This window comes from Loxodonta africana, chromosome 13 (assembly GCF_030014295.1).
Source record: "Loxodonta africana isolate mLoxAfr1 chromosome 13, mLoxAfr1.hap2, whole genome shotgun sequence".
NCBI classification, from domain to species: domain Eukaryota; kingdom Metazoa; phylum Chordata; class Mammalia; order Proboscidea; family Elephantidae; genus Loxodonta; species Loxodonta africana.
In genome coordinates, this window is record NC_087354.1 from 53,167,540 (window position 1) to 53,195,307 (window position 27,768).

At 44.2% G+C, this 27,768-nt stretch overlaps 1 protein-coding gene across 2 annotated transcripts in view; it reads right to left on the reverse strand.

The window, feature by feature from the left end:
- TLN2 (talin 2) overlaps positions 1 to 27,768 on the reverse strand; it is a 393,238-nt gene that overhangs the window by 197,858 nt on the left and 167,612 nt on the right. The window contains exons 3-7 of one of the 2 annotated variants that reach the window (XM_064267461.1): positions 23,280 to 23,372; positions 6,106 to 6,277; positions 3,621 to 3,718; positions 2,138 to 2,267; positions 1,173 to 1,325 (exon numbers count right to left, since the gene is read on the reverse strand). In XM_064267461.1, coding sequence (XP_064123531.1) covers positions 1,173 to 1,325; positions 2,138 to 2,267; positions 3,621 to 3,718; positions 6,106 to 6,241 — 517 coding nt within the window. In that variant the 5' untranslated portion in view covers positions 6,242 to 6,277; positions 23,280 to 23,372. The remainder of the gene's footprint in view (positions 1 to 1,172; positions 1,326 to 2,137; positions 2,268 to 3,620; positions 3,719 to 6,105; positions 6,278 to 23,279; positions 23,373 to 27,768) is intronic. The other variant, XM_064267460.1, reaches the window with a different exon arrangement.

Below are 27,768 nucleotides of genomic sequence, written 5' to 3' on the forward strand. Positions count from 1 at the left end.
CTACACTCATCCTTGGGCTTTACACACATATGTGGGTAAGTATTTATTACCAGCCTCATGAGTTTATAAACAACGTTAGCACAGGGAACGTGTCTGATCTACCTCAACTCCCACGATACCTCAGAGAGTATTATGTATATATTAATAAATCCGCAGGATGTGTCTCCTCAAGTCTCACTTAGAAAGAAGTAAGCTACTGGAAATCACACGAGGCAGAAAGAAAACGGAAGGGACAACAGTTAAGAGGAAATGACAACTCTACTGAAGAGCAACAGACACAATGATGTCTTCCCAATGCAACAGCAAAGGCAACAGTGAGGAAAGGGAGGGCCTGGGGAGGTCCAAGTGAGCTGCGGCACGAATTAAGATCCTCTCTGTGGAGGCTCAGGCAGCAAGTTACACACAGCATGGGCTTTGGGACACTTAAGGTGTACCTATATTAATGGTAGCCATAGAAAATGACTTTCCTGTGATAGATCACATTACTGTTTTGTAACCTCTAAGGAAATAATCTAGGCACAACAGTCGTCAATGGCTGTTAACTTCTAAACGGAATACGTAACACAACGTAAGGAGTCATCTTTATTTTAAATATATGTGTATGCGTGTCTATGGGCACATGTACATATATGTGTATATATGTGTATATACACACACGCACGCATGCACATTCACACACTTGAATCTGATTAGGCCTCCAGTTTTAAGGAATTACAAAGAAAGGGGAACATGTTAAATGACACCACGGATATGCAATCAACAAAATTCAGACTGTAGGAAGTACTATACAACCAACAATCTGGTTTCTAAACGCACACGCACACACACAAATTGCAATGGGAAAATAAAAGAAGACAGAGCCCACTGATTAAAAGTTAAGCAACCTATCACCCAATCTTACTTGGATCACAGTTCAATCTTAAAATATTTTTGGAAGACAAGAGAAAAAATGTGAACACAATTTGTATATTTGAAATTAAGAGATTTTAAAGTTATGGAATGTATTAGTTATTTTTTAATTCCTTAAGAGTCATTATATTTTAGTGACACAAACCTAAATACTTACAGATGAAAAAAAAAAAAAAAAATACGCCCTGCCCTGTGTCACAGAGATGATGGGAGGGGTGAAGCTTGGAAAGCCTGGGTACCTGTATCATTTCTCAAACACTTACAGTCATCATCTGTGTGAAGCTTGGCCTTCAGCTTCTCCATCTTCCTCTCATCTCGTAACAGCGTCCTGTCTTTCTTGAGTGTACCTGTCCCTTCCTCTTTCTTTTCTTCCATAGTTTCTTGGATTAAAGAGTATTCTTCATAGTTGGTTATTCCTAAAAGTACAAATTGGGTTATAATCATAAATGATTAAGTTGCCAACAACCCCTTCCAGCCTGAGGCTCAAAATACCCCAAGAAGTTCATGGTGGCAAAGAAGAGAAGGGGCCTTATAAACGAGAGGGCCACGAAGGTGGCCTCGTGGAGCACATGTCAAGTAACTCTGGATGAAACACAAGGTTTTCCGCTAGTTAAGTGACACTCAAAATGTCACGTTCAAGTCTTTTGTCTAATTTTCGAGAAACAAGAACATAGAAGAGATCATGCAAAGGAAGGCAAGACACTGTCAAACCAAAGTGCCTGAAGGAACCTTTGCATGAAGACAAAACTAAAGTAGACGAGGCTACTTCCTTCAAATATGTGAAGGGCTTGTTGTAGCAAGGAGGCCGACTTGTTCTCTGGGAGAATAAGGCATCCAGAAGAACAGCTGCCTGAGTGTCAGTCGCAGAGGCTGTCACCACCAGTGTTCAAGGAGATACCCGATGTCTGTGATACTGACAGAGAATCCCAGCAATGGCTGGGAGACTGAACCCTAGGACTTCCAAATCATTACTCTCAACTTAAAAATTTTTGAAAGAGGAAAAAAAAAAAGCTCTCAATTATGGCTTAGTGAGCAGTTCAACTTGTTGCAATACCAGTGTGCGAATCTGCAAATCAGGAGGATGCAGACACTTTCTTGGGGCTGAGCACACATCAGTGTATGAAGACACATACGAAATTGTCTAGGCATCAAACGGGGTGAAAAAAAAGAAGAGGGAAGGTGTAAAAATTAAAAAAAAAAAAAGAAACCTAGGCATGTGACCGCTCACCTATTCTACTGCAAATGGTAACTAGGAGTTCCCCAACGGTCTTGGAGTCATCCACCATCACCGTTTTCACAGTTCCATCCAGCATCCGGATTTTCTGAGGTCTCTGTTTCTTTTTATATTCCAAAATATCCTAGAGCATAAATCAAACACATGCTTCACAATGGTCATTTCGTGGGTCTAGACACAACACTGACTGGGATAACAGATAGCTAACCTGGACACTCTGAAAAAAAAACGAATTTTCCCTTCCACTTCAGTTTGCCATAGAGTCGATTTTGACTCATGGCGACCCCATGTGTGTCAGAGTAGAGCTGTGCTCCACAGAGTTTTCAAGCAGATTTCTTCCAAGGTGTCTCTGGGTGAACTCAAACCACCAAACTTTTGGTTAGCAGCTGGGCACCTTAACCTTCTGCACCACCCAGGGGCTCCAATGCTAAATAATTGCTTTAAGATGGATTTCTGTAAAATCCGATGGTGAAATTGTACCCAAAGAAGTAATTTTTACAGCTCACAATTACTGAAAACTACCTTCTGTAAAATGAAAGTGTCCTTCTAAAAGTCAGGGAATGGTCTGCTTTAGTGAGAATTAGCAGCAGAAAATTCTTACTTGCCTTTTTAAAAGACAGTGGTATGTCTCTCTAGCTACCGCTTACACTGTTATCAACAATTTTTACAAAATGTATGTGATGAAGGACATATGTCACACCCTTGAATTCTTCACAGTGGTAGGATGTGGTTTCCATGACAGTGTAGAATCTATACTAATGGCCAGACCCAACACAGGTAATAAGTTTGGGAGTTATTTTTAAATATGAAACTTCTTTTTTACTGCACTTGTTAAAAATGGAACTCTGCAGAGGGAAATTAATTGGCATCACATACTTCTCTCTCACTTCGTGGGATACTGACCTATGTGGTAAGTCCAGTCCACCTTATGTTCCAAAAACCCAGTATCATGGGAGTTAAGCTGAATAGAAGGCTTTTTGACTCATTATATTTCCATAACAGAGCCATTTTTGAGTTGTTGTTACTATTACTGATAGTGATTAACCTCGTATCTCTAACTGGAAGTTTATTGAAAAACAAAACGGCAATGATTATTCAATCTCCAACTAACTTGGGGATTACATTCTAGTTTCCCCTCCATGCTAACCTTACCTTCCATCACCTCTACACACAGGAAGAGGCAGTATTTCACCTAGTAACTACCAAACCCAGCAATGACATGTAGAGATCGCTTAAAATACTAACCCCAAACTTCTTCAATCTTTCTGTGCTGTTTCAAGAATTTGGACTGCTGATATTTTCTACCATCACCTGGAAAATCCTTACCAAGGTACATTACATCAATAATAAATAAAATGTCCTTGAATCAAAATAGATTGTTGGTTCTCTCTTTTTATTTGAAGCGTAATGATGTTGGTTTCTCTGGAAGGCCCAAGGACAAAGAAATTTTAAAAGGTGGGGGTGGTCAACAGCATACCCCATTTCTCAACATGTAGTAATCCAGTGTTCTGCCTGCTTCCAGCCAAATGCCTTTCCTGGGATCTTCATCCGAAAGGAACAGCCCATAGTCAGAAGCTGGGGCAGAAAAGGAAAGAAAAAAGACAAAGTAGAGATGAAGCCACCACTGACTTCCAGGTCCTGAGCCTGCCGACTTGGCAAGGATGTGGGTACTCTCCTTCACCAGAGAGAAATGTTTTGTTCTGACACCACCAGCAGCTGTGGGGACTAAAGCAGACCAGTGGGAACAAGGGCTCAGCAGCAAAAGTAATGCCCACAAACAGGGTTCAGGTTTCTTAAAACCAGTAGGGTGCAGGTTGTATCTAAAATTCAGGGGAAACACCAGGAAGCACACAATCCAAATTTATTTCTAACTGAACGTGGCTTTGTTCCCTATCCTGTGCTATAAAAATTAGGCCAGGAATCGATGGAGAATGACAAGACAGCCATGGAGAAACCAAGAGAGGGGCCGCTTAAGCCTAAGCCCACCTAGGCCAAGGGGACAGAGGGGCAATCACACCTGGAATGAGCCCTCCACCATCCCAACATAGAGTTTGAAAAGAAAGGCAGGAGTTCCCTATGAGACAAAGCTCCATCCCTCACTACCATCAAATTATGAGAAAGGTCAGACAATTAAGCTCCATGTCCTTCATCCAGTTCCTGTTAGGTCAATTCTGACTCATGGCGCCCCCACGTATGTCAGAGGAGAACTGTGCTCCGTAAGATTTTCAATGGCTGGTTTTTCAAAAGTAGATTGCCAGGCCTTTTTTCCAAGGCCCTCTGTGTAGATGCAAACCACCAACCTTTTTGTTAGCAGTCAAGCACCTTAACTGTTTGCACCAGCCAGGGACTCCATGTTCTTCACTAAAAAAGAAACCCATTGCCATCGAGTCAATTCCAGCTTATGGAGACCCCATGTGTTACACAGTAGAACTGAGCTCCTTAGAGCTTCCTTGGCTGTAATCTTTATGGAAATGGATTATATCCATTTCTTTCATTACATCCAGACCTTTCTCTGTGGCACCACTGGGTGGGTTCAGACCTCCAATCTTCCAGCTAGTAACCCAAAACCAAACCCACTCCCGTTGAGTGGATTCTGACTCATAGTGACCCTATAGGACAGAGTAGAACTGCTCCACAGAGTTTCCAAAGAGCGCCTGGCGGATCTAAACTGCTAACCTCTTGGTTAGCAGCCGTAGTACTTAACCACTACGCCACCAGGATTTCCCTTTCAGCTACTAGCTGAGTGCAAATCATTTGTACCTCCATAAAACCCACTTAATCCAGCCCAGGAAGTACAAGGGGATGGTGGCAGGAGGGAGCAGTGTCATCTCCTGTCTAAAGACTTCCCTCTTCCTTAATATGATTAAAGGACACTTCAGAGACCCAGACAAGGGTCAGAGCTTCTGCTGTGACTCAGAAAAACAAAAAACAAAACAAAAAAACAACCAAACTTGAAGATCTTTAAAAGTTTATACATTCACCATAGGTATATAGCAATCAGACCCAAAGAAACAGAGGGAGAAAAATCTGGGACAAAAACAAACAGAAAAGTAAAGACAAGGGATACCATCATAAAACCGGATTTGGAGTCGTGTGGAGATGTGAGCTAACTTTATTTTTGTTTCCGGGTAGTGGGGAAATACAGTGTTTTTAATGATAAAAATAATCCTTGACATTAGGTTTGATTTGTAAGCTTCCTGTTTATTTTATTTTGGTAGAATATATTTAACAAAACAACTGCCATTTCAACCATTTTTATAATCTTTCTATTTTTAAGATAAGTTTTATCCTACTTTCACACTAAAGGCCTGCCAACTTAGAAACGATCCCAGCTTCTCAACTATCAGTCAAATAAAAGAAACGTGAAGAGAAAGGAACGTGGAAAACCAAATTGTTTGAATGGCTTCTGTTTAAACTCAGATTAACAGGGGTCAGTGGTTTAACCAAACACCAAGCAAAACACAGACCACAAATGATTTTTTTTTTTAAGCTTTGAGGTAAAATTTACAAAGCCCCTTCGAAGTGCTTGGGATGTAAGACTTGCCCTAGGCAGCAGAGCCAGCCATTCAGGCCTGTTTTAGACAGCTGGTAGTGGGAAGTTTTCATACATGGGAAACAGGGTCCAGGATACAGACACCCGACAACTGTCAACAAGTTTCATTTGTACTTTATTGGGAAACGGAAATGATACACCAAAACGTGATCTGCAAACTGCAGGGCATGGTTCTGATGACCACGAGGACAACTGTGACTTGATGATGATGGTGGTTCAACAGTGGGTGCGGGTACCGTCATCAAAAGCCTCACACAGGAAGCAGGGAGCACCTGGTCTAAGAAGGTACTTCACTTAAAACATACACACTGCTGGGCTTGCAGACCACTCAGAGCTTCCATTTCTTTAGCTACAAAAATGCAGACTGTATCAGCACATTCTGAGAAACCGACAATAACCAATGGCCTACCTTGGCCAGTTTGTGCCTCGGGCACCCGCTCGCGAATGACTCGACAGGCGTCGTACACTGCTGTCGATGGTTCAAACTGCATGGTCTTCACCACGTTGCAGTGGCGGACGCAAATCTTTAGGGACAGGGCCACCATCTTCCTGGATGATTTGAAGGCTCTCACTTAGAATCCCTGAAAAACACCAAGAGACAAATCCTAATATTCACGATAAATACCTGTCTTCAGGAAAACACGCTGGACTCTGAATCAGCTTTAAAAACCGAAAGAGAATAAAGCAGCAATTAAAGAGAATGCTTCCATATAAAAACGAATTTTAATAGGTTTTAAAAAATGAAAAGGAAGACAGCAGCAATGTCTAAGGAGTGGCCAGCAGAATCTTTTGGGAGGAAGGAGTCTAACCCTGCTCACCAAGCCTCACCTCTCAATGGCCCTCTTTCCCTACTTGAGGTTTCCTAAAGACAGCCCTAAAAAATACCAGTTGCTGTGGAGTAGAACTGTGCTCCACAGGGATTTCAGTGGCTGATTTTTTGGAGGCAGATCACTAGGTCTCTCTTCCAAGGTGCCTCTAGGTGAACTTGGACCTCCAGCCTCTCAGATAGCAGCTGAGTGTGTTAACTGTTTCTACCACCCAGGGACTCTGAAGGGTCCTAGAAAGTGGAATTCCCCAGATTAATATCCTCAAGGTGAGACAGAGGCAGAGAGCCTTGGACATCCACAGCTGTTTCCTGAAGATGCTTCTGTCAGCAGACATAGCCTCCCTGGGCTCCCTCTCCCTCAGCTGCTGAGGGGCAGGGAAGAATCATGAACGTCCCCTTATGTACCCCCATAGCAGAAGAGCCCCACCACACCACACACCAGAAGACTTGGTTTCTAGGTCCAGTTTCATCACTAATAAACTGTGTAAATTTGAGCAAGTCATGCTGGCCACTCTGTCCCTCTATTTCCCCACAAATAAAGGAGCCCCAGTGATATCAGTCCTGTGCAATTTAATAAAGAATTGAATCCGGAGGGGAGATCAATGCTAGGCCAGTGCACAGCCCTTACTAATGAGGCCAGAACAGCTAATTTTAAACACTAAGAGTGCCAAAGAGCTTCACACTGTTTCAGGGTCTCGAAGTGAATAAAGTACCAATTCGATTTTCATTTGATTCAGACAGACTATGAGGATATTTGCTTTTCTTCCAGTTCAGCGGTTTTAGGAAATATTCCGGTTTAGGCTGGGTTTGAATTATCTTGTAAATGTCTTATTTTTAAAATATAAGTCCAAGCATTTAGTGCATTTCATTTGAGTTGGTGGCTCATGGTTTATTACTTTGAGTACCTAATCTATTTCATGGTCAGAATCCCCACCCCACCCCACTCCCAACACTCACCCAAGTCAGCCTCTACCATATGTATGCCTTGGAAACAAGATGGCGGCAGAAAGGAAGTTCACTGCCCATCTTCCCTGTACCTCAAGAAGCAACGCAGACTTAACTGACTGACTGTCTTCCTGGCAAACAAAACAAGACACTTCATGGTTAGTAGCTAATGAATCCTAGAGCAAAACCGAAAAAAAAAAAAAACAAAACCAAAACCTTTGCCATCAAGTCGATTCCAACTCATAGCGACCCTACAGGATGGAGTAGAACTGCCCCATAGAGTTTCCAAGGAGCACCTGGTAGATTCAAACTGCCAACTTTTTGGTTAGCAGCCATAGCACTTAATCACTGCAACACCCTTTAAAAAACTCATTGCTGTCAAGTTGATTCTGACTCATGGCGACCCTACAGAACAGAGTAGAACTGCCTCCTAGGGTTTCCAAGGCTGTAATCTTTATGGAAGGAGCCCCGGCGGCACAGTGGCTAAAGCTGGGCTGCTGAAAGATGGGTGGTTCGTAACCACCAGCGGCTCCTCAGGAGAAGGATGTGGCAGTTTGCTTCCGTAGAGATTTACAGCCCTGAAAACCCTATGGGTTTCTATGAATTGGAACTGACTCAACAACAGTGGGTTCTGGTTTTAATCTTCACAGGAACAGACTGCCACATCTTTCTCCTGAGGAGCAGTTGATGGGTTCGAACTGCCAACCTCTGGGTTAGCAGCCGAGTGTGTAACCTCTGAGCTACCAGGGCTCCTTTTAGAGCAGCTAAGACAACATAAATTCACAGGAATTTCAAGCTCACACACCTTTCTTGTCTTGTATTAGAGAACCTAGGGGTAGTAGGCTCTGAACCTGCTTCCTAGACCCAGCTCCCTTTACAGCTCTTTCCCACTTAAGGATGTAAATGCTAAGAAGCAATAAAGTGGCCAGGGGCAGAAAGGACAACAGGCTGACCTGGGCTCCAGACAGCAGAAGGAACCTCCAGGGCTTAGCATCCTAGCATGTTTGATTGCTGGCTTCCTGCAAGTAGGTGACTGGGTCACCTGAGTATAGAAGGCATTGTCAATGAACGCTCTGGAGTCCAGGGCAGGATTTCCATACAGTTTCATGAAGCAGTGCTTCGGGTCACCCAACTCTGAGGTCATTCTGACCTCTGCTTACATTCTGAATTCCATCAGTATAAATATGAAAATATGTCTTACTTGAGAAATGTCAAGACATGCTGCTCAACAAACACGAGCTGTGTTTACTGGGCGTGTATCCAAAACTAAATTCACCTCCTACAGCGCGGGCAGTGGCCGGATTGCTGACACAGCAGAGGAATTGAAAACAACTGACAATTTTCAACTTACAATATTATGGACTTTTAGAGCCTGCAAGGTGTCCCATGCCTCTTCTTACAGGCATATTTGACCTACCAATCAATCCTCTAATTTGAGGCAATAAAACTCTAGATAAATTGACAAATTTGCTGTGATGTAGACAGCTCTGCAGGTTGGTTGTCCCTTGGGGCCAGTGACAAGGGGTTTCCTGAACTGCTGAGATTCTTGAGCATGGCTGGGGGTGACAGTCAGTGGGGAAGGCCATGGAACTTGATGTTAATCCTGGATGCTGTTTACAGGATGACCAGAGAAAAGGGATGGTTAATTTCTTCCCATCTCTTCTACTCCCTGGGAATAGAAAGAACCAGAGGTGACACTGCAGTAAGGCTGCCCTTCCCAGCCTAAAAACTGGGGCTTTCTGAAGAGCAAATGTAGTACTAGCCCAGCGCTTAACCATCTGCACAGCCCAAGGATTCCTGAGGTAACTCCTGAATCCGGCCATGCAGAGGTCTCTTGTAGTCGAGGTAAGAGGGGACAGTGGAGGGTGGAGCCAGGAAATTGCAGGTTCAGGAGAGAACGGGAGGAAGGAAAAGGGGGAGAGAGGAAGGACACCTGAGGAGGTCTGCTGGAAAGAGGGCAGAAGAATAGGCGGAAGCTCTGATTTATGCTTTTAAGGCTTTTTATTAAACGTACGCCATCACCCAATTGCTGCAACCCCACAGAAGTATCTACCTAGATAGGGTTTGCACCTTATTATGGCCTTAGAGACAGTTCTAGGAAAGCTAAGGGCTCTTTCTGGAGACAAAGAAGACCTCAGTACACGTGATCTCCATTCTGGACCCGGCCCATGTGGCTGCTGCCTGGTTCCGTCAGAGAGAAGGGAGTTGGGGGCATCTTGGTTCATGGAAAGGGTGCTAGGCTGGGAGCTGGTGGTCCAGATTCAACCCCTGGCCTGCTGATCCCTTGGCCCTTTGGATCCATTTCTGCCCTGTGGAGAGCAGTAAGTTACTAGCTTTTTAAGGAACTTCCAGCTGGTACCTGATGCTTGGCCAACTGTTCCCATCAGATGCTCTTGCCTCTTCATCCTAATATGTCATTAGGAAGCCACTTAATGGCAAAAAAAAACTGCCTTAGCTCAGGGTAAATGTTCAACAGAACCAAGAACACCAGAGATTCATTATGGATTCGTGTTTTCAACTTTCCCACCACCCAAAAACAACTACTGCAAAAAGCAACAATACCGTGACATGGGAACAAATTACACAAACACAACCCAGTCATTTGCAAAGAGTACTATGCACTAGTCTAAGACGAGAGGGCTCCAGTTTCTTCTTCTCCCCAACTCCTTGTTTCATTATCACTCGCTTTTCCCAAGCATGAAACATAACTAACAATTCCCTTCTTGGGAGTGTTAAAAAATGAAAATCAGGTAAAAATGTTTCATAAAGTACAAAAGTCTATATGAAGGCAAGGCCTTTGTATTATTATCATGCAAGATGATCACCCACAGAGGAAAACTTCAATGAGGTCTGAAATCAAAGTACATGGTGATTTCATCACAATCCCAAAGGGAATCCATCACAGAGCTGTGTCTAGCACCCCTCACAATGGAGGGAGACACTTGCAAAACGGACACTTGTTGGAATTAACTACCCTGACTTACCTTACGGCAAAAAGAAGGTAGGATTAACGCCCCCCTCCCCCGCAAAAAAAGGATTAAAGCACATAGCAATTTAGAAACATCAGCTAAAGAGTAGGTACTTCCCACACCTGTGAGAAGCCGCACTCTACATTCACTAAAACTCTTGAAAAAATGCTGCAGCTCAAAGAACACACCTTGATAAAGATCTACGCTATCTTGATTGGTGACGTCGTTTTCAGGGCAGCACAATATTGGCACAGCCTGTGCTGACCCAGCCTCCACTTCTCCATACCCTAGCCCCTTTGCGACTTCCTGCCTCTCCAAGCTTTTCGTGGTACAGACTGAGCCTAGGAGAGCAGACCAGGTGGCCTTTCCCAGGTAAAAAACAAAACAAAACAAAACCCAGTTAGGCTGCAGGAAAGTACAAAGCCAAATTTGTGCACAATTTTATGAGTTTGTGATTGTTACTTCTTTTACCCCAATTTAAATGTATACTATCTTACTGGATCTTTGGTCTTTTTTTTGGGGGGGTGGTAAAAAGACAGGGTATAAACTCGTAAGGCATGCGTTATTCTCCCTTTCCATAATCTCCTCCCGCTCTGCCCACCTGTCCCTGACTACACGTGTGAAGGCAGTCTGGATCAACACAAAAACCCTTCTGTGGCATCTGCTGTGGCTGGTGTGCCAACCAACCCAGCGGTGAAACCCAGACATTCTCCTTTTAAAATAAACATCTTTCGGTCCCCAGGAGCTGTAAACAGCCCAGGACAATGGCAGCAGTGCAGACTGCCCAGGCTAAGCCGGGTCCACTTAGGGACAAACAAGGCCAGCTCCAGCCAACCTCCTCCTCTCAGAAATAAATACCCATCATTGGTCAAGATGAGCAACTACCCCCTGGACATTAGCCCTGATACATGAGGGCCAGGAAGCACTCCAAGCCCACCCCTTACCAGCAGTGACCCTGAGCTGGTTACTTACCTCTTCTCTGCCTCAGTCTCTTCCTCTGTAAAATGGGGATGATAATGGATCTACCCATGAGATTGTTGGAAAATGTATGAATGAATATATATCAAAGGCACACAGACAGCACTATGTGTTTTTTATTATTAGTCATGGGAGTTGAAGAAACACTAAGAACAGCATACTGTATTCAGCCACCATCTGAGCTGCAAAAGTTGTTTTATTGTTTATTTCACATTTATTATGCAGTAGGCCCTGTAATAGGCATTATGGACGGAAGCAGGTAGGATTCCTGTCTACATGGGGCTCACCCTTCAGTGGCCCTTTATTCACTATGGAGCCCTGGTGGCACAGTAATTAAGCATTTGGCTGCTAACCAAAAGGTCGGCAGTTCGAATCCACCAGCTGCTCCTTGGAAACCCTATGGGTCAGTTCTACTCTGTCCTACAGGGTTGCTACGAATTGGAATCAACTCCATGGCAATGGGTATGGTTTATTCATTATAGAGCTCCTGTGTTCGTCCTTATTCAAGTCATAAAACATGCTTTTCCCAAACATAAAGCTGTCTGAGGAATGACAGCTGTGAAGCTGGGATATTTGCAGAGCAGGTACTTCCTAGAACCTGAATTGCTTCTCCGGCAGTCACTCTGATTCCCCCAGTCCAGGAATTCAAGAGGAAAGGAACTTACCCTCTGGGCAGGGCTAGTATCACCACTGGCCCTTTCCCAAAGGGCTGTCAATGGAGTCTGTCCAGGGCAACCTATGGGTGGCATGCGTGGAGGGTCTCCACAATCTACTGTGGGCAGGGGTACTGTGTCAGGCTGGCAGGACACAGGGCCAGGTCACTACACCTCACTGGGGCTCTGGGTCTCAGCAGAGTGAGGGCTGACATATCCCCCACTCTTCCTTCCACCTCTGGCCACCGTGTCTCTACCGTGACCACTGCAAGACTTTGCACCCATTGTAGATGGCTATGCCCTCTTCCCCTCTTCACACGTGCTTCTTGTCTCAGCTGGTACTACACAGCCCTGTTTGCTAACAACAGGCATCACACAACTGACCGTCAGTATGAAACGTGGACCCCTATAAAGCTAGCATTCATCTACGTTTACATCTCAACCTTCTGTAGACAATTCTGCTCTCTCAGAGAAACCCCAGGAGGGAGCTTGCCCTTCTCTCCACCCCTTACCTACAGCTGCAAGGGAGGAAGAGAAGGATCTGCTCTGCCAGGTACTAACCCATCATGCAAGAGGTCAGAGTGACTCATAGGCACCTCAAGAGCAAAAGCGAGGGCCTCATCCTCTGTCTCACTCTCCTGGGCTATCTGTGTTCAGGGGCATTAGGGCTCCCCTTGAACATCAAGTGTCCATTCAGGCAGAGACAGGTATCTACTCTGACAGCATCTAGGAACGCAGGTCATATCAACCCTTCCCTGGGAGCCAGCTGCTTTAATTCAAGAAGGTGAGGGAATAGAACGTCCCACTTTGGACTCATCTCCAGTCTAGCTTTCTCAGGGAGCCATGTTGTCTGGGAGTTACCAGGCCCTCTTTAATAATCTTGTCTCCACACTGGGCCCCTCACATGTCTTCCCAAATGGTAAGGACCTGGAGGGCAGAGCCTGAGTAGAGAGGTTGCCCCAGTCGCCCACATCCACCACGTGTGGGAGCTGCATCCAATATTCAGCTCAGGAAAACAGTAAGTGAACCTCACTGACCTGTTTTTAAACATGGTTAATGAGAGCCCACTTACAGAAGGACAGAAATGACCAGGCTTCCCTTTGCAACAAGAATACCAGAGAACATTCACCTAAGGATCACGCTTTAGTCTTCTTTCATGGTGGCATAAGAGGCCAGGTCCATTGTAATAACTAGAAATAACCGTCACCGGAAGGTCAAGTGGTAAAGAGCAGAGAAGAAATGACTCACCACCACACAGGTGTGAGCTTAGCAGCGGGCCAGGCAGGTTAATAAACATCCCAGCCAAGTGGTTGGCAGCCAGGGCTGCTCTGCAAGTCTGCATAGCCCTAAATGTTCCCCTTAACCCACAGGACAACCACTGGGTATTCTTTCCTGTCCGCACACACCACCAATAAGATCTGTAACACGATGGTATCAGGAATAAACTCACCATTAGAGATTCACCTCCCCTACTGAACTCTGAGAGCAAGGCTGCACATTACAGTCATCTTTTAATTCAAAAGGCCCTACCACAGTGCCTAGCACACAGCAGATGCTTAATAAATACTGGTGGCATTTTAATATGTGCTCCACAGAAATATTTAAAAACAGACTTTTTTTTTTCTAACTTAGTCATTAGGAATTATCCACACTAACATCATCACAACAGGATGAACAAAGGGCAGATGTCCAAGCAGACCAAACTATTTCTACTCACCAACAAGCTGTCCCAGGAACCTCATGGCTTCTAAGATGAATTTCTCCATTTTGGCAAATGAGAAACTCAGAAAAAAACCAAAGCCAAATCAGAGGGATTGGAAACTCCCCAGGGCAGGGACCATGTCTATTGCACACCATAAAGTACCTGCCACAGAACACGCAAAAACCATTGCCGTGAAGTTGATTTCAATTCACAGTGACCCCGCAGGACAGAGTAGAAGGGACCCATAGGGTTTCCAAGGAGCAGCTGGTGGATTCGAACTGCCAACCTTTTGGCTAGCAGCCAAGCTCTTAACGCACATTTATTAAATGCATGAATGAAGGAGCAAGCCAGCGTTTCTACCTCCACTATGAGAAACAAAGCGAGTACCCACAATATGCAATAGAGAATGATGGAAAAGACAGTTGATACTGTCTTCTGGTTCTAGATATTTTTCCTGAGGAAACCACCACATTGAAATTCAAACCTGCCCAAGGTCACGATGGTTGAAAAACATAACCAGGCCTTCCTATACCACCATGACAAACAGAGAAGTCTATGCACATGCTATAGTTAGACCTTTGATGGACTTCTCTGGTATGGTTTAATGGTGTCCCCCCAAAAAGAATGCTGAAGTCCTAATCCCTGTACCTGTGAATGTGACCTTGTTTGGAAATAGGGTCTTTGAAGATGTTAACAGTCAACATGAGCCATACTGGAGTATGGTGGGTCCTAATCCCATCTGAGTGGTGTCCTTATGAAAGAGGAGACAGACAGACAGAGGGAAGACAACTGTAAGCCAAGGAATGCCTGGTGCCGCCAGAAGCTGGGAGAGACGAAGAAGGATCTCCCCTAGAGCCTTCAGAGGGACCAGGCCCCTGCTGACTCCCTGGACTTCTAGCCTCCAAAACTGTGAGGTAATAAATTACATTTCTGTGTCTTATAGGCCACCCACTCTGTGGCATTTTGCTGTGGTAGTACCAGGAACGAATCTGCCTTCCAACTTAGGCCCATCCCAGTCAGCTCCCACCTCAACCTGACATTGGCACCTCAAATCTCATCACTGAGCGCATTACTGGGTCAGAAAGGTTTGTTCCCAGTTAGACACTGCTATGAAAGTAGACATTCATATTTATCACCCATGGCTGTCTTAAAATGGTAGGTTTAGAACCTTTCAGACAAATTAGCACTTTACTAGAGATGAAGCCTTGGTAAATAACAGGAAATTCTGAGGAGAGAGGGAGTGTGTTGCAGATCAATCCAGACCTCAGGCTGCAGAAAAAGGGTAGTGAGCAGGACTGCGAAGGGGCGGCAGGCGGGGACACGTGAGGGCGGTGAGCGGGGACACACGGGGAGGGCGAGAAAGGACACGCAGGGGAGGAGGGCAAAGAGCAGGGCCATGCAGGGTGGTGAGTAGGGCCACACGGTGGGGAGGTGAACGGGGCCACGTGGGGGGGGGGGTGGTGAACTGGGCCGTGTTGGGGGGATGGTGAGCGGAGCCACATGGGGCCAGGCGGGGGCGGTGTACAGCAACATGCAAGCAGCAGACCATCTGGAAGGATGGAGAGCTTTATAATTTTGCTCAGAGCTCATTTTTAATGCACACAACATTCTGAAATGTGTGGGCAATCAGGTTCAAACTCCTCTGCCTAAGGCCAGGGCGTCCATCCACGCCTAGCCTCATCTACCACATCCCATCTCCCACATCTCATTTAAACTGCTGTTTTGGATTCCTGCAAAACTGCCCCAATTATTTTAGCCTGTCTGAAAGACACCACCTTCCTCTCCGGTTTCTCGGTATTACTCACCCTTCAAGGCCCAGGATCAACCTTTGCTTCTAAACTGGTCTCTCAAATCAGCCCAGCCCAGGGATCAATCCCCACCCCTGGACTCTCAAAGGCTCCTCTGCAGCCCTCCAGCACTAGCCCCCTGGGCGGAAGTCACTACCAAAACGAGCCTGAGATGCTGTCCCTAGTGCCCACCCAGCACCAAATGGCAGAGGGCACATTCATATATATATGTCTTCTCACTGAATGTGCTCAACAGGCTAGATGATAAAACAGATTTTTTTTTTTGCCTCCCCATTTCACAGATTACGACAGAGTCTGGGAGGATCAATGACTTGCTGGCAGGTACATACTGCTGCTTTCTATTGGACCACTAAGAAATCTCCAGCAATTGCACTGGTTCACCTAAGGTTGCCAAGACAGCTCAATGAATCATTCATACATCTTAGCCCTCTGCAGTCTACCTCTCAGCCCTTCTCCTATGTTTTCTCCCTCTTACAAGTTAAAGAGGAAGAATGATATGAATTAAACTGTGATTTGAAACTTTTTTATACTCATTAAAATGAACTGAGGCTTTTTATAAAAATAGATACAAGAGAAATATATATACATTCAATGCTTCCCAGGCAAACCTAGAAGAATGTGTGACAAAAACTGGATGCAACCAGTTAACCATTGCTTTAAAACAAAGATGGAATGTAAGGGGACAGGGAAGCTAGATTAATGAAAACAGTACCACCAGAATGGAAATAATGAGAATGCCCACACATTGCCAAGAATGTAACCCATGTTACTGAACAACGTATGTAGAAATTGTTGAATGGAAGCCCAAACTGCTGTGTAAACCTCCACTGAAAACGCAGTAAAACATTATTTAAAAAAAAGCAAGAACGAGATGAAGTCCTTTTCCAGTCCCCCCCTCTCATGCATATTCCAAAGAACTGAAGAACATCTGCTAAAGCAGAGTGGATTTGGACTGTGAAATGACAGTATAAACTGGCATTATCATGTTTGGCTTCACTCAGAAACTAGAGAAATCTCCCACTTCCCGGGTCCGACTCCCCACCCCCTCCGCCCCCCCACCCCCACCCCCCGGATCTCTCCAGTGAATCAAAAGGCAGCACAACGACAACATTATAAACCACTCAAACAGGCAACAGTCCTGGTTTTGGCAAAGAGGACTTACGAAGAAAAAAAAAAAAAAAGAAGGAAAATTAAAAACATATCCTTGCCCTTTATCTGTTACTTAATCCATTAGCCACAAATCAAAAAGGCTTTTCTGTTAGACCAGACCTAAAAATCTGACACATATTTGGAGAATTGAAACAAACCAATGAACTTAACCAGTTTTTACATTTCTGGAGGCTCACAGTCTATCTCTGTATTATCACAGCAGCATTCACACAACAGATTAGATTTTCCAAAGGATCCTTGTTTTTTATGGCCACTCATTCCAAGATCATCCCACTTTATAGTCAAAATTTTGAATGTTTTGAGTAAACTAAATGTAGCCTGTAGCATCTCTGATCTCAGACTTACAAGCCATCAAGTCCGACTCTGTGCCAGATACATAAATCCTTGCTGTAACTTTCCTATTCTCCTGAATATAAGAAGTATTAAGTGCACGTATTTTAAATGTTAAATAAATAATAACAGCAGCTCACATGTATAAGTGATTACATGCTGACTCTAAGCACTTTTTACAGGCCAAGTCCCTGAGTCTTCAACATAACCACCCCATGCCGAGGCGTTCAACTTCACCCAGGCAAGGCAACCAGGACACAGAGTGGTCATGTGACTGGACAGAGGTTGCTGGGCTGGGGCTCTGCCCCCTAATGGGTGCCATTTAAGGTCAAACGAAACATGCAGAAATAAATACAGTGCATGTGTATGAGAGCGGTAAGGTGTGTGAAATATTTATTCTTGATAATGTTATTTTTATTAATAATTGAACTTTCGCTTCTTGCACCGTTAAATGCCATACACTGCACTAAGCACTCAATGATTCTATGAGAACCCATTGCCGTCGATTCTATGAGAGAGGGATCCTATTACCCCAGAAATTTCAGGCCTAAGAGAGGTGTGTCTTGTGAGTAACAGGGAGTCCAGGAGGAAGGTGAGGTTTAGACCCAGGTCCGTCTGAATCCAAACCTCCATGACCCATCCCACCCCACCTTAAGAGAAGCACTGCCAACGTCTGTCACATCTCCTTCCAGGGATATGCATAGTGTCAGGCATCTCTGTATCCTGATGTTTCCCCATTCTGATTACAGAAATCATTCCCCACAGCATTGCAAGCTCCTTAGAAGAACTGTTTTTAATAAATTTATAATATTGCAATGGAAAGCCCCATAATCTGCTTGGCTGCACCTTTGGCTTTGTATGTGTGTGTGTGCATATGAGCTACTTGCAAGTTTTCACTATTATAAATAAGGCTGCAATAAGAATTTTTCTGTTTAAAACCCCTTCTGTTCTTTATTTCAGGTTATTTTCTTAGGCTAGATTTCCTCATCCTCCCTCGCCCCTCAAAGGAACCATCAATATTATTACAGAGCAACCCAGAAGATATCAAGGCACCAAGAAAGAACGAAATCTGAATGTACAGCTATCAGCAGTCTGATTTATGGGTTAGCTAAATGAATATGCATTAACAACTGGGAAGGCCAATAATCAATATAAGCTTTACAGTTCAGTCTACCCCACAGAACGAGCCTGCTCTCAAGGGCTCAGGCTGCCAGGGACCATATGAAGAGACAGAGTGACAGCAGAATGAACAGGGGGCAAACATCTGGCCTGGGCAACCAACCAGATTTATAGAAAAGAGGCAGAGAAAAGATAGATGTTTAACATAAATTTTAAACTATACTGCCAACAGCAGAAACAACTGACAGAAAAAGAAAGGACTGGGCTAGAATTTACCTCCGAAGTCACGTGAACGATCACAGAAACTCTGTGTGCTCAGCTTTCTGCACGCCCAAGCTTCTAGAAATGCCAAGCAGATCGAACCAGAATTTAATATGGATATTAACTAAACTGAAGTGCTCTGGTGGAGTATCATCTTCCTATACTTAGAAAAGAAAGCGAGATCAAAAGTCTTGCCTATCCATCAGTGAGTTATGGATATGATCTACATTTCCAAGTGACTGAGAACAAATCAAATTTAAGCCTGTATACCTAAATATTACTTCATTAAGAGCACACGGGAGAAAAAAGACCTGTTTCCATGGGGCAGGACCTGAAATGATAAACAGACTCTCAACAGAGACATTTCTAGAACATACCCAAAGGATTATTTTAAAATAGGGTCTCATTTACTATAATGTCTCTGCAGCCTGGGCTTGTTCTTGAAAAACTTCAAAAATACATATAAAACTTAGGAAGAAGTGAGAAAGATAACAGAGGACATAAAAAGGCCAGTCAAGGGGGAGACAGAGACAAGGATTCTAAAGAAATGGCAAGACTGAAGAATCCCCCAACTTTGAACGTGCCAGCACCTCATCGACAGGAGTTGTGTTATAATATTTCGTCAAATGTAGTATTAGCCTGTAGAATTGGTATTTGCCTTGTCCCTCAACATAACACCTAACTTAGTTTAAATATGGTTCAATTAGGATTTTAATTAGTACTATTTCCCCAAATGTGGTTCTTTAAACATAAGTTGACTAACCAAAACCAGGTGCCATTGAGTCGATTTCAATTCATGCTGACCTCTCATGTGGAGAGCAGATCTGTGCTCCATGGGGTTCTCAGTGGCTGATGTGCTTGGAAGATAGCCAGGCTTTTCTTCCAAGGCACCTCTACCCATTACCATTACCCGTTGCCGTCGAATCGATTCCAACTCACAGCAACCCTGTAAGCCAGAGTAGAACTACCTCATAGGGTTTCCAAAGAGCGGTTGGTGAACACGAACTGCTGACCTTTTGGTTAGCACCTGAGCTCTTAACCACTGTGCTACCAGGGCTCCAAGGCGCCTCTAGGTGAACTCAAACTACCAACCCTTCTGTTAGCAATCAAGCGCATTAACTGTTGGCACCACTGAGGGACTCCAAGTTGACTAACGGTAAAGTCAAATGCATGTAATAATCTATAAGCATAAAGGTAGGTGTAACAAAACCAAAACCAAGGCAGTTGCTGTCAAGTTGATTCTGACTCACAGTGACCTTGTAGGACAGAGAAGAACTGCCCCATAGGGTTTCCAAGGAGTGCCTGGTGGATTCGAATTGCTGATCTTTTGGTTATCAGCCAAGCTCTTAACCCCTGCGCCACCATGCATGGTCATGTGTATACATACATATTCTGCCCAAAGGTCACAGAACTAGTGAGTGATGAGGGTGGGGCTCTAAGCTGGACACATCAGCCTCCAGGTCCACAGCCTTTCTCCAAAACCACCATACTACACCAATCCAACAGAAGTACATTGCGATGTGGGAAATGCTTGTGCTATTACAATGGTATGGCTGAAACTATGTAGACCTTAGGGTTCATACAGGGAAATATGGAAGAGACTATATATGCAAATGGTTCACAACCACTAACCTAAAGGTTGGTGGTTCAAACCCACCCAGTGGTACCATGGAAGAAAGCCCTGATGATCTGCTTCCGTTTAGATCACAGCCAAGAAAACCCTCTGGAGCAGTTCTACTCTGGAACACGCAGGGTCGCCATAAGTTGGCATCTACTCGGTAGCAATGAGTTTTTATACACATGAGTTGGGAGTTGATTTGATGGCAGCTAACAACAACAACAAATGTGAGTTTAACTGCAGTGGGGCAGCTACAGTATTTGGTTTGGTTTTACATAGTTTGCTTTATTTTGGCTTTTATTTTATTCAGGACTTAAAATAAATATATCCAACTACAACCTAAGATCACTATCAATTACTCCTGATGAAGGTATATGGCTTTCTTCCTTGTAAGATCATCCCCTCTGTTATATAAGGGGACAGGAAGTGCCTTAGGTCTTTTTATGCCAAGTAATTCCATAAAATATTCCATTCCACAACTGAGTCATTTTCACACCCTTCTGTGGAATTTCCCCCCATTCAACACAACAGCTTAAAATTGTGGACACAAATATCTAGGACAGAAATATTTCAGGGACACAGGGAGCATCAAGTCTCACATTTCAGGGCTATGGTGAAAACGACCAAGGGTAGGATGATGATCACTCAGTGACCATCAGCCACTTTCCAATGTTCCAGATAGATCCATGCCTGATGGAGTGGGACCAGTCCTGCACTCAAGGGGGCTGAAACTCTCCCGGCACACACATGACCCACACTCAGGACGAGAAAAACATTCCCAGGGGGTACGCAAGGAGTTCTGAAAAAGTAAGCACGATGACAAGAGGGCCAAAAGTATTCATGGGGGAAAAGACAACTTTGGACTGAGCCTGTTAGGAAAGGCATTAGGTTGGAGGTGAGATATAAGCTCAGTCTTAAAGATGGCCTGGCTTTGAAGAGACACAGCAGAAGAGCATCCTGGACAGCCTCAGGCAAAGTTACCCTTCCTGGCTGGGCAGGTTCTCCTCCTTGTTCAAGGCTCACTTTGCCACCATCTGTCTTTTTCTCTCTCCCACAGTGCTACCCACCCGGGATATAACCACGCATGACCACTGTGACTCCTGGGCCTACACTAAGCCTGACAGATGAGTAGATGCTCAAAAAGGAAAAAAAAAAAAAAAAAATGGAGCCCTGAATGAGTAATGGAGTCCGAGCCTGCTTCCTACATGTAACTGTGAGCTCCTTGAGGGCCCACAATGATCTCTTATCTTCAGCACCTGGCAAATTCTCAACAAGTATTTGAGGAACAGGTGGAAGAGATTCTGCCGTCTGATTTTCTCTCCTTTTTATTACTGAGGAACAAGGGTCAGAAAGAAAACTAAAGATCTGTGAAGAAATCAGGCCAGTTCCTCCAAGGGACCATTCAATAAAGGTGTACAAAGATCTATAGCTATCTTAAGACTGCTGCCATCTCCCATTGATTTTAAAGGCTATTCTAGCCACTGTCTTGACTAACACTGAACTCCTGGCAGCTGTGTGGCTTTGGCAGAGTTAGTCCCCCTCTGAGTTTCAGTTAATGCAAAACTCACGTAAAATAGCACATAGGAAAGAACTTCTGATTTGCAAAGTCTAGTGACAATACTGGAGCCCTGGTGGTGCAGTGATTAAGGGGTCAGCTGCTAACCAAAAGTTCTGCAGTTCGAATCTACCAGCTGCTCCCTAGAAACCCTATGGGGCAGTTCTACTCTGTCCTATAGGGTCGGTATGAGTCAGAGTCGACTCAACGGCAATGGGTTTCTTTTTAATGACAGTATTAGCTGCTATTATTATTTTTAATACTTAGTATGCTCGGCTTAGATAAAAACAGAGAAAATATGGAGTTCTAGAAGGCATTCCTTCCCCCAAAGGCAAAGAGTTGACAGGCTTCAGGCTGGTGGAGCGGGCAGGAAGGGCAATGTCTCTTCATTAACAACCAGCTCTTAATGTGCCCTGCTTTCTTTTTCCTATACAGTCGCTATGAGTCAGAATCGACTTGATGACAACGGGTCTGGCTTTTTTTGTTGTTGTTTTCTACAAAAGGTGGCTGGTGATATAATTTTAGAGGTAAAAACCGTTAAAGCCAGGGAGGTGATGTGGCTACTCCAATTCTAAAATCTTATGCAAAACTGATTAAAAAGAGACAGACAGACAACCGGATTTCAGTCCTGGCTCTGCCTCTCAATACGGCAGAAAGCCAACAGGTAAGCAAAATGCTTGTTTCTTAAAGAATGCATTCACCCCTACATTCGTTAATTCACCCACATATATCACTGAGCACCATTTCCTGGCCAGAGGTTGCTCCTACAGAGAAGGCCTGACCCTTCCTTCCCAGAGCTCCTGCCTGGTCATGGGGACGGAACCAAAGAGCCATACAGGGTACAAGTGCTACACAGGGAGCCTAAATTACTCCAGTCACAAAAGACTTTTCAAGGTCTAAGTGATTCTAGGATGGCACGCAAGATGAAGGGGAGACTACAAACAACTCACAGCACCCATGAGTACTCAAGGCCACTCTCCATGGCCCCACCCACTACTGTCCTCGTAGGTTCTCACATCACCCCGGCTCCCTCTGAAACTCAAGTTTGCAGGTTTTATCATTGCAAAGAGTACCATTTGCCATCTAACTGAGTCATTTCTGACTCACCGTGGCCCTGTGTGTGTCAGAGTAGAACTGTGTTTCATATGCTTTTCAATAACCGATTTTTCAGAAGTAGATCACCAGGCCTTTCTTCTGAGGCACCACTGGATGGACTTGACCTTCCAACCTGTCAGTTGGCAGACAACCACGTTAACCATTTGTACCACCCAGGCAGGGACTCCTTATCATCATTACCGTAATACATATAGAAGAGACAATGAAAAAAATCTCACTATATATTCTACTTTGGCGAGTAGCATCTGGGGTCTTAAAAGCTTGGGAGCAGCCATCTGAGATACATCTATTGGTCCCCATCACATCAGAAGTAAAGAAGAATGAAGAAAACCAAAGACGCAAGGAAAATAGCAGTTCAAAGGACTAATGGACCACATGAACCACAGCCTACACCAGCCTGAGCCCAGAAGAACTAGATGGTGCCCCGCTACCGCCACTGACCACTCTGACATGGATCACAATAGAGGGTTCCAGGCATGGTGGAAAAAAAATGTAGAACAAAATTCAAATTCACAAAAAAAGACCAGACTTACTGCTCTGACAGCGACTGTGGCCCCTGGACACCCTGCTAACTCAGAACTGAAGCCACTCCCAAAGTCCACCTTTCAGCCAAAGATTAGACAGACCTATAAAACAAACAATAACACACGTAAGGAACGTGCTTCTTAGTTCATTCAAGTATATGACACCTAATGGGCAACCCCTGACAGAAAATAAAGAAGGCAGGAAGAGACAGGAAATCTAGATGAATGAACACAGGGAACCCGGGGTGCAAAGAGAAAAGGGGAGAGTGCTGACACATTGCAGGGATTGCAACCAATGTCACAAAACAATTTGTGTATAAATTTTTTAATGAGAAATGAATTTGTGCTGTAAACTTTCCACCTGACACAATAAAAAAAAATTAACTTGGACAAAAATTAGCCAAAAAAAAAAAAAATCTCACTATGAAACCACTAAACTTGAAAAGATAATCCACCAATGGAAGGTCGATTACTCTGCTGCAGAAGCATCTTGACCTAAATAAGGACTCACGGCATGAGCTCTCTGGAAAAGTCAGGTGTGGGGTCTTACTGTGTCGTGAAGATCTCATGGGATCATGGCCTTTAACCTGGGTCTCTGACCACATATGGCCACAAGGGCCCCAGACACATGTGTGCTCAGTCTTTACTATTTTAGTGGAGCTCAACTTTTTCAGGGTCCTGTTTTCATATTTTCTGGCCCAGATGTGTTTTGAAAAGCTTTTATTTACCCCAGATTGCATGCATTTATAATAATCAATTTTCTAGTCATCAAAGACTGATCACATATCAGCAGGCATAACCGCCACCGCCAAACTGGGCAGCTGGAACAAGAGTCAGGTAAAAGAGTACAGACTCCCTCCACTTGCCGCCTACTGCCGCATTTCTGAGATACAGAAGACACGCTCAGGGACCTCCACGCAAGGAAACGCTGCTTTGCTTCTTTGCCCTTCAACTCTCCAGCCCGACCACCACCTCCCTAACAGAGAACTCGGGTAGGGACTACTTCCAAGCTCCCTGCCCAGGCCTCCGCCCTCCCCAAGAAAGGCAGCTGGGTTCCCACTGCAGCTGGGCTCTGGGCTGCTCCGGGGGTCTCTATCAAAGCAGAAACACAGATGGTGCCCACCCAGGCAGACAGATCTGGGAGAGGAGGCATACAGGAAATGGGAGACCAGGACCAGGGAGGGATAGGAAGCTAAGGGACATGCAGAAAGCAGCAAGGGGAAGAAATATGTTTGACTTTCTGAGAGCATCCAACTACTGCATTCATGTTTCCCCTGACTATTACTACGTTGGATCAGAAAAGGCTTGCTATAAGATGGCAGTGCTGCAGAAAAAGCTATTTATTATAATAAAAAACCCTGTTCTGAGTTTTCTTATTTAGTACTTATCTTTTGAAAGACATCTAGAAAATTTACAAAGATTAAAAAAAAAATCTCTCCATTCTTTTTCTTCCAGTGGTGAATCTCTTCATGAAACACTCTGAATGCCAAGAGAAAAAGGCATCATGTCAGGAAAATATAAATATTTATAGACAGCATTGTTCCATCACCCCTGAAATGTTAAACAGCTATTTCTCCATTCTCTTCTTTATCGATTTAGTTACGTGGTACGTGATCATCAGAAAGCAAAAGAAGAGAACAGTGGAGCAGGTTACAAGGTTGTGCATCAAGTAAGTGCAGATCAAAAAAAATATTCCTTCAATCTCTCTATGATACGGCTACAGAGAGCGGGAACAGAAACGAGAAATCAATGCTGAAAGACACCCCGCCTCAGCCCAGCAGAGAGCGGCTGCGCAAGCACCTCCTTCTGGAAAGGAGAACCTTCAAGTATGTGGAGCTCTTCCACCCACATGGAAGCTTAGGTCTAAGCCCCCCAGGCTGCCTGTGGAGCCAGTGGGAAGCAGCAGACATAGTGGGATGGATTATAAGACAAAAGTCCCAAGGAGCCAACTCCTCACTCAGTTCTAAAAATGCTAGGATGACCTTCTTCAACTTCATTGCCCCCTTTAGACTGGATAACTTAAGGCCCCCTCCTAGTACCTAAACTCTGGCTCTACCTGTATGACCTTTCCTCCCCAGCGATAGCCAACCTGCAATAAGCAACGACTATGAGGAGCCACTGCCATATATCCACAACTTTTCCAGCAGTAATGCAGGAGCACCCATTGTTTTATCCACTAGCTCTATCTGCTTTTAACACTAAGAAATAGCTTTCACCTAACTTTCCCCTGAGGATGGAGGTGGGAAGAAAGACTAGGGAATTCTAAACCCAAGATTAATTTAGGAGTGATGAGAGAAGATTGCAACTGAACTTTTCCCAATGGGTCTGAAATAACCTTCAGTAACTGTAGAAATCCAGTCTTCATGAGCATTAATTCAGGTGGGGCTCAGAGCTCTGTAATTTTCAAATGGCTAGCCAAGTATAGTAAAGACATCACACACTGGGAGACAACAGCATCAAACTGACAAAATCATTTAAATAAAAAGTTACTGGATGCCAGCTATATGGCCCACAGTCTGTTAGGCCCTAAACGGGTATAAAGATACTAAGATACAGTCCCTCACCCTGAAGGGCTCATCAACTGGTTTGAGAAATAAGTCTGGTTTTACAGGAAGCATTTCAATCTCAAGGGTGAAGTGGCTACTCTATATTGTTGTTCTTGTGTGCGGCCAAGTCGATTCCGACTCATAGCAACTCTTTGTGATAGAGTAGAACTGCCCCATAGAGCTTCCTAGGCTGAAATCTTTATGGGAGCAGATTGCCAGGTCTTTTCTCTCAAGGAGCTGCTGGTGGATTCTGGCCACTGACCATTCTGTTAGTAGCTGAGTGCTTAACCATTGTGTCACCAGGGCTCCTTAAACTATGTTAGTCTTATAGGAAGAAGAAAAAAGTCAGATTTCTTTGAGGATATGCATCTTATATGTTGAAGCTAACAGGGCTAAGGAAATATTTAAACGGGGGCACAAGCTACCTGTGACACTAGATGGGATTGTTGTTGATGACCCTTCTGGCAACTCTTTTTCTGTGTATTATACAACAAACAGTTGCTTCACCAAATAAACAAAAAAAGATAATTTCCTGAGTTTGAAGACAGAGAAGAGCATCTCTGAATTAAGACTGAAGGGAACAGGGCGTTAAAATGGTCTAAGTACCCTGAATTACCTTCAGTGTGTTCATATATTTTCTAAGGAATTTTTCCAAGGCTTAAATGGACTAAAACTCGTACTTTTAGCTGCTGCCTAATAGGAAAATAGGCTCTCGAGCTTATTTTGTCCCCATTACCTCCACATTTGCCTTTTGTTGGGTCCTAGAAACACTACCCAAAAAAATGAAGAAAAGCAAAATGTACTCAAAAGCATATTTTTGGGTACATATGGAAAGACGCATAGAAAATATGCAAAATCATCCTATCAATTATTCTCCAGGGAACAAACATTTAATTAACCTCTGCACTGAGCCAGGCTCTTGCAAACAAAACAAAACTGCTGCCCTCAGAGAGTTCATGGCTTTCACTCACACAGAGCTGCCTCAAAATGTCAGGACAACTTTGGAAAATGCCTCGCTGGAGGGGGAAAAAAACCCAAAACTAACAGACATCAACACAGAAGGGCAACCCCAGAACACGAAGTTTGAAAAACTAAAATTAGCTAGGTACACTGAGATATCTTCCAAATCTCAGCTCAGGCATATTCTCTTAGGAGCAGAACCATCTTGGAATCCATATATCTTCGGAAACAGTCCCACCTGGCTGATGTGGAAGTACCATCTCACAGAGAAATGGGAACACCATTTACTGATCATCCATTATGTGCCAGGCATATAATGTTTATCCCATTGTTATGGCTTGAATTGTGCACCCCAAAAATGTGTCAACATGGCCAGGCCATGATTCACTACATCGTGTGATTGCCCACCATTTCGTCCTCTGATATGATTTTCCTGTGTGTTGGAAATCCTACCTCTATGATGTTAATGAGTCAGGTTAGAGGCAGTTATGTTAATGAGGCAGGACTCAATCTACAAGATTAGGTTGTATTTTGAGTCAATCTCTTTTGAGATATAAAAGAGAGAAGCAAGTAGAGAGCCAGGGGGACCTCATCATCATGAAGCAAGATGAGCCAGAAGCACGTGGCCTTTGGACCCAGGATCCCTGTGCAAAGGAGCTCCTAGACCAGGGGAAGACTGATGACAAGGACCTTCCCCCAGAGCCAAGAGAGAAAACCTTCCCCTGGAGTTGTTGCCCTGAATTTGGACGTTTAGCCTCCTAGACTGTGAGAGGATAAACTTCTCTTTGTTAAAGCCATCCACCTGCGGTATTACTGTTATAGCAGCACTAGATAACTAAGACAGAATTTGGTACCAGGAGAGTGGGGTGCTGGTCTAACAGATAACTACAATGTGGAAGCAGATTTGAAACTGGGAATGGGTAGAAACTGGAAGAGTTTTAAAGTACCTAATAGTAAAAGCCTAGATTGCCTTGAAGAGACTGTTGGTAGAA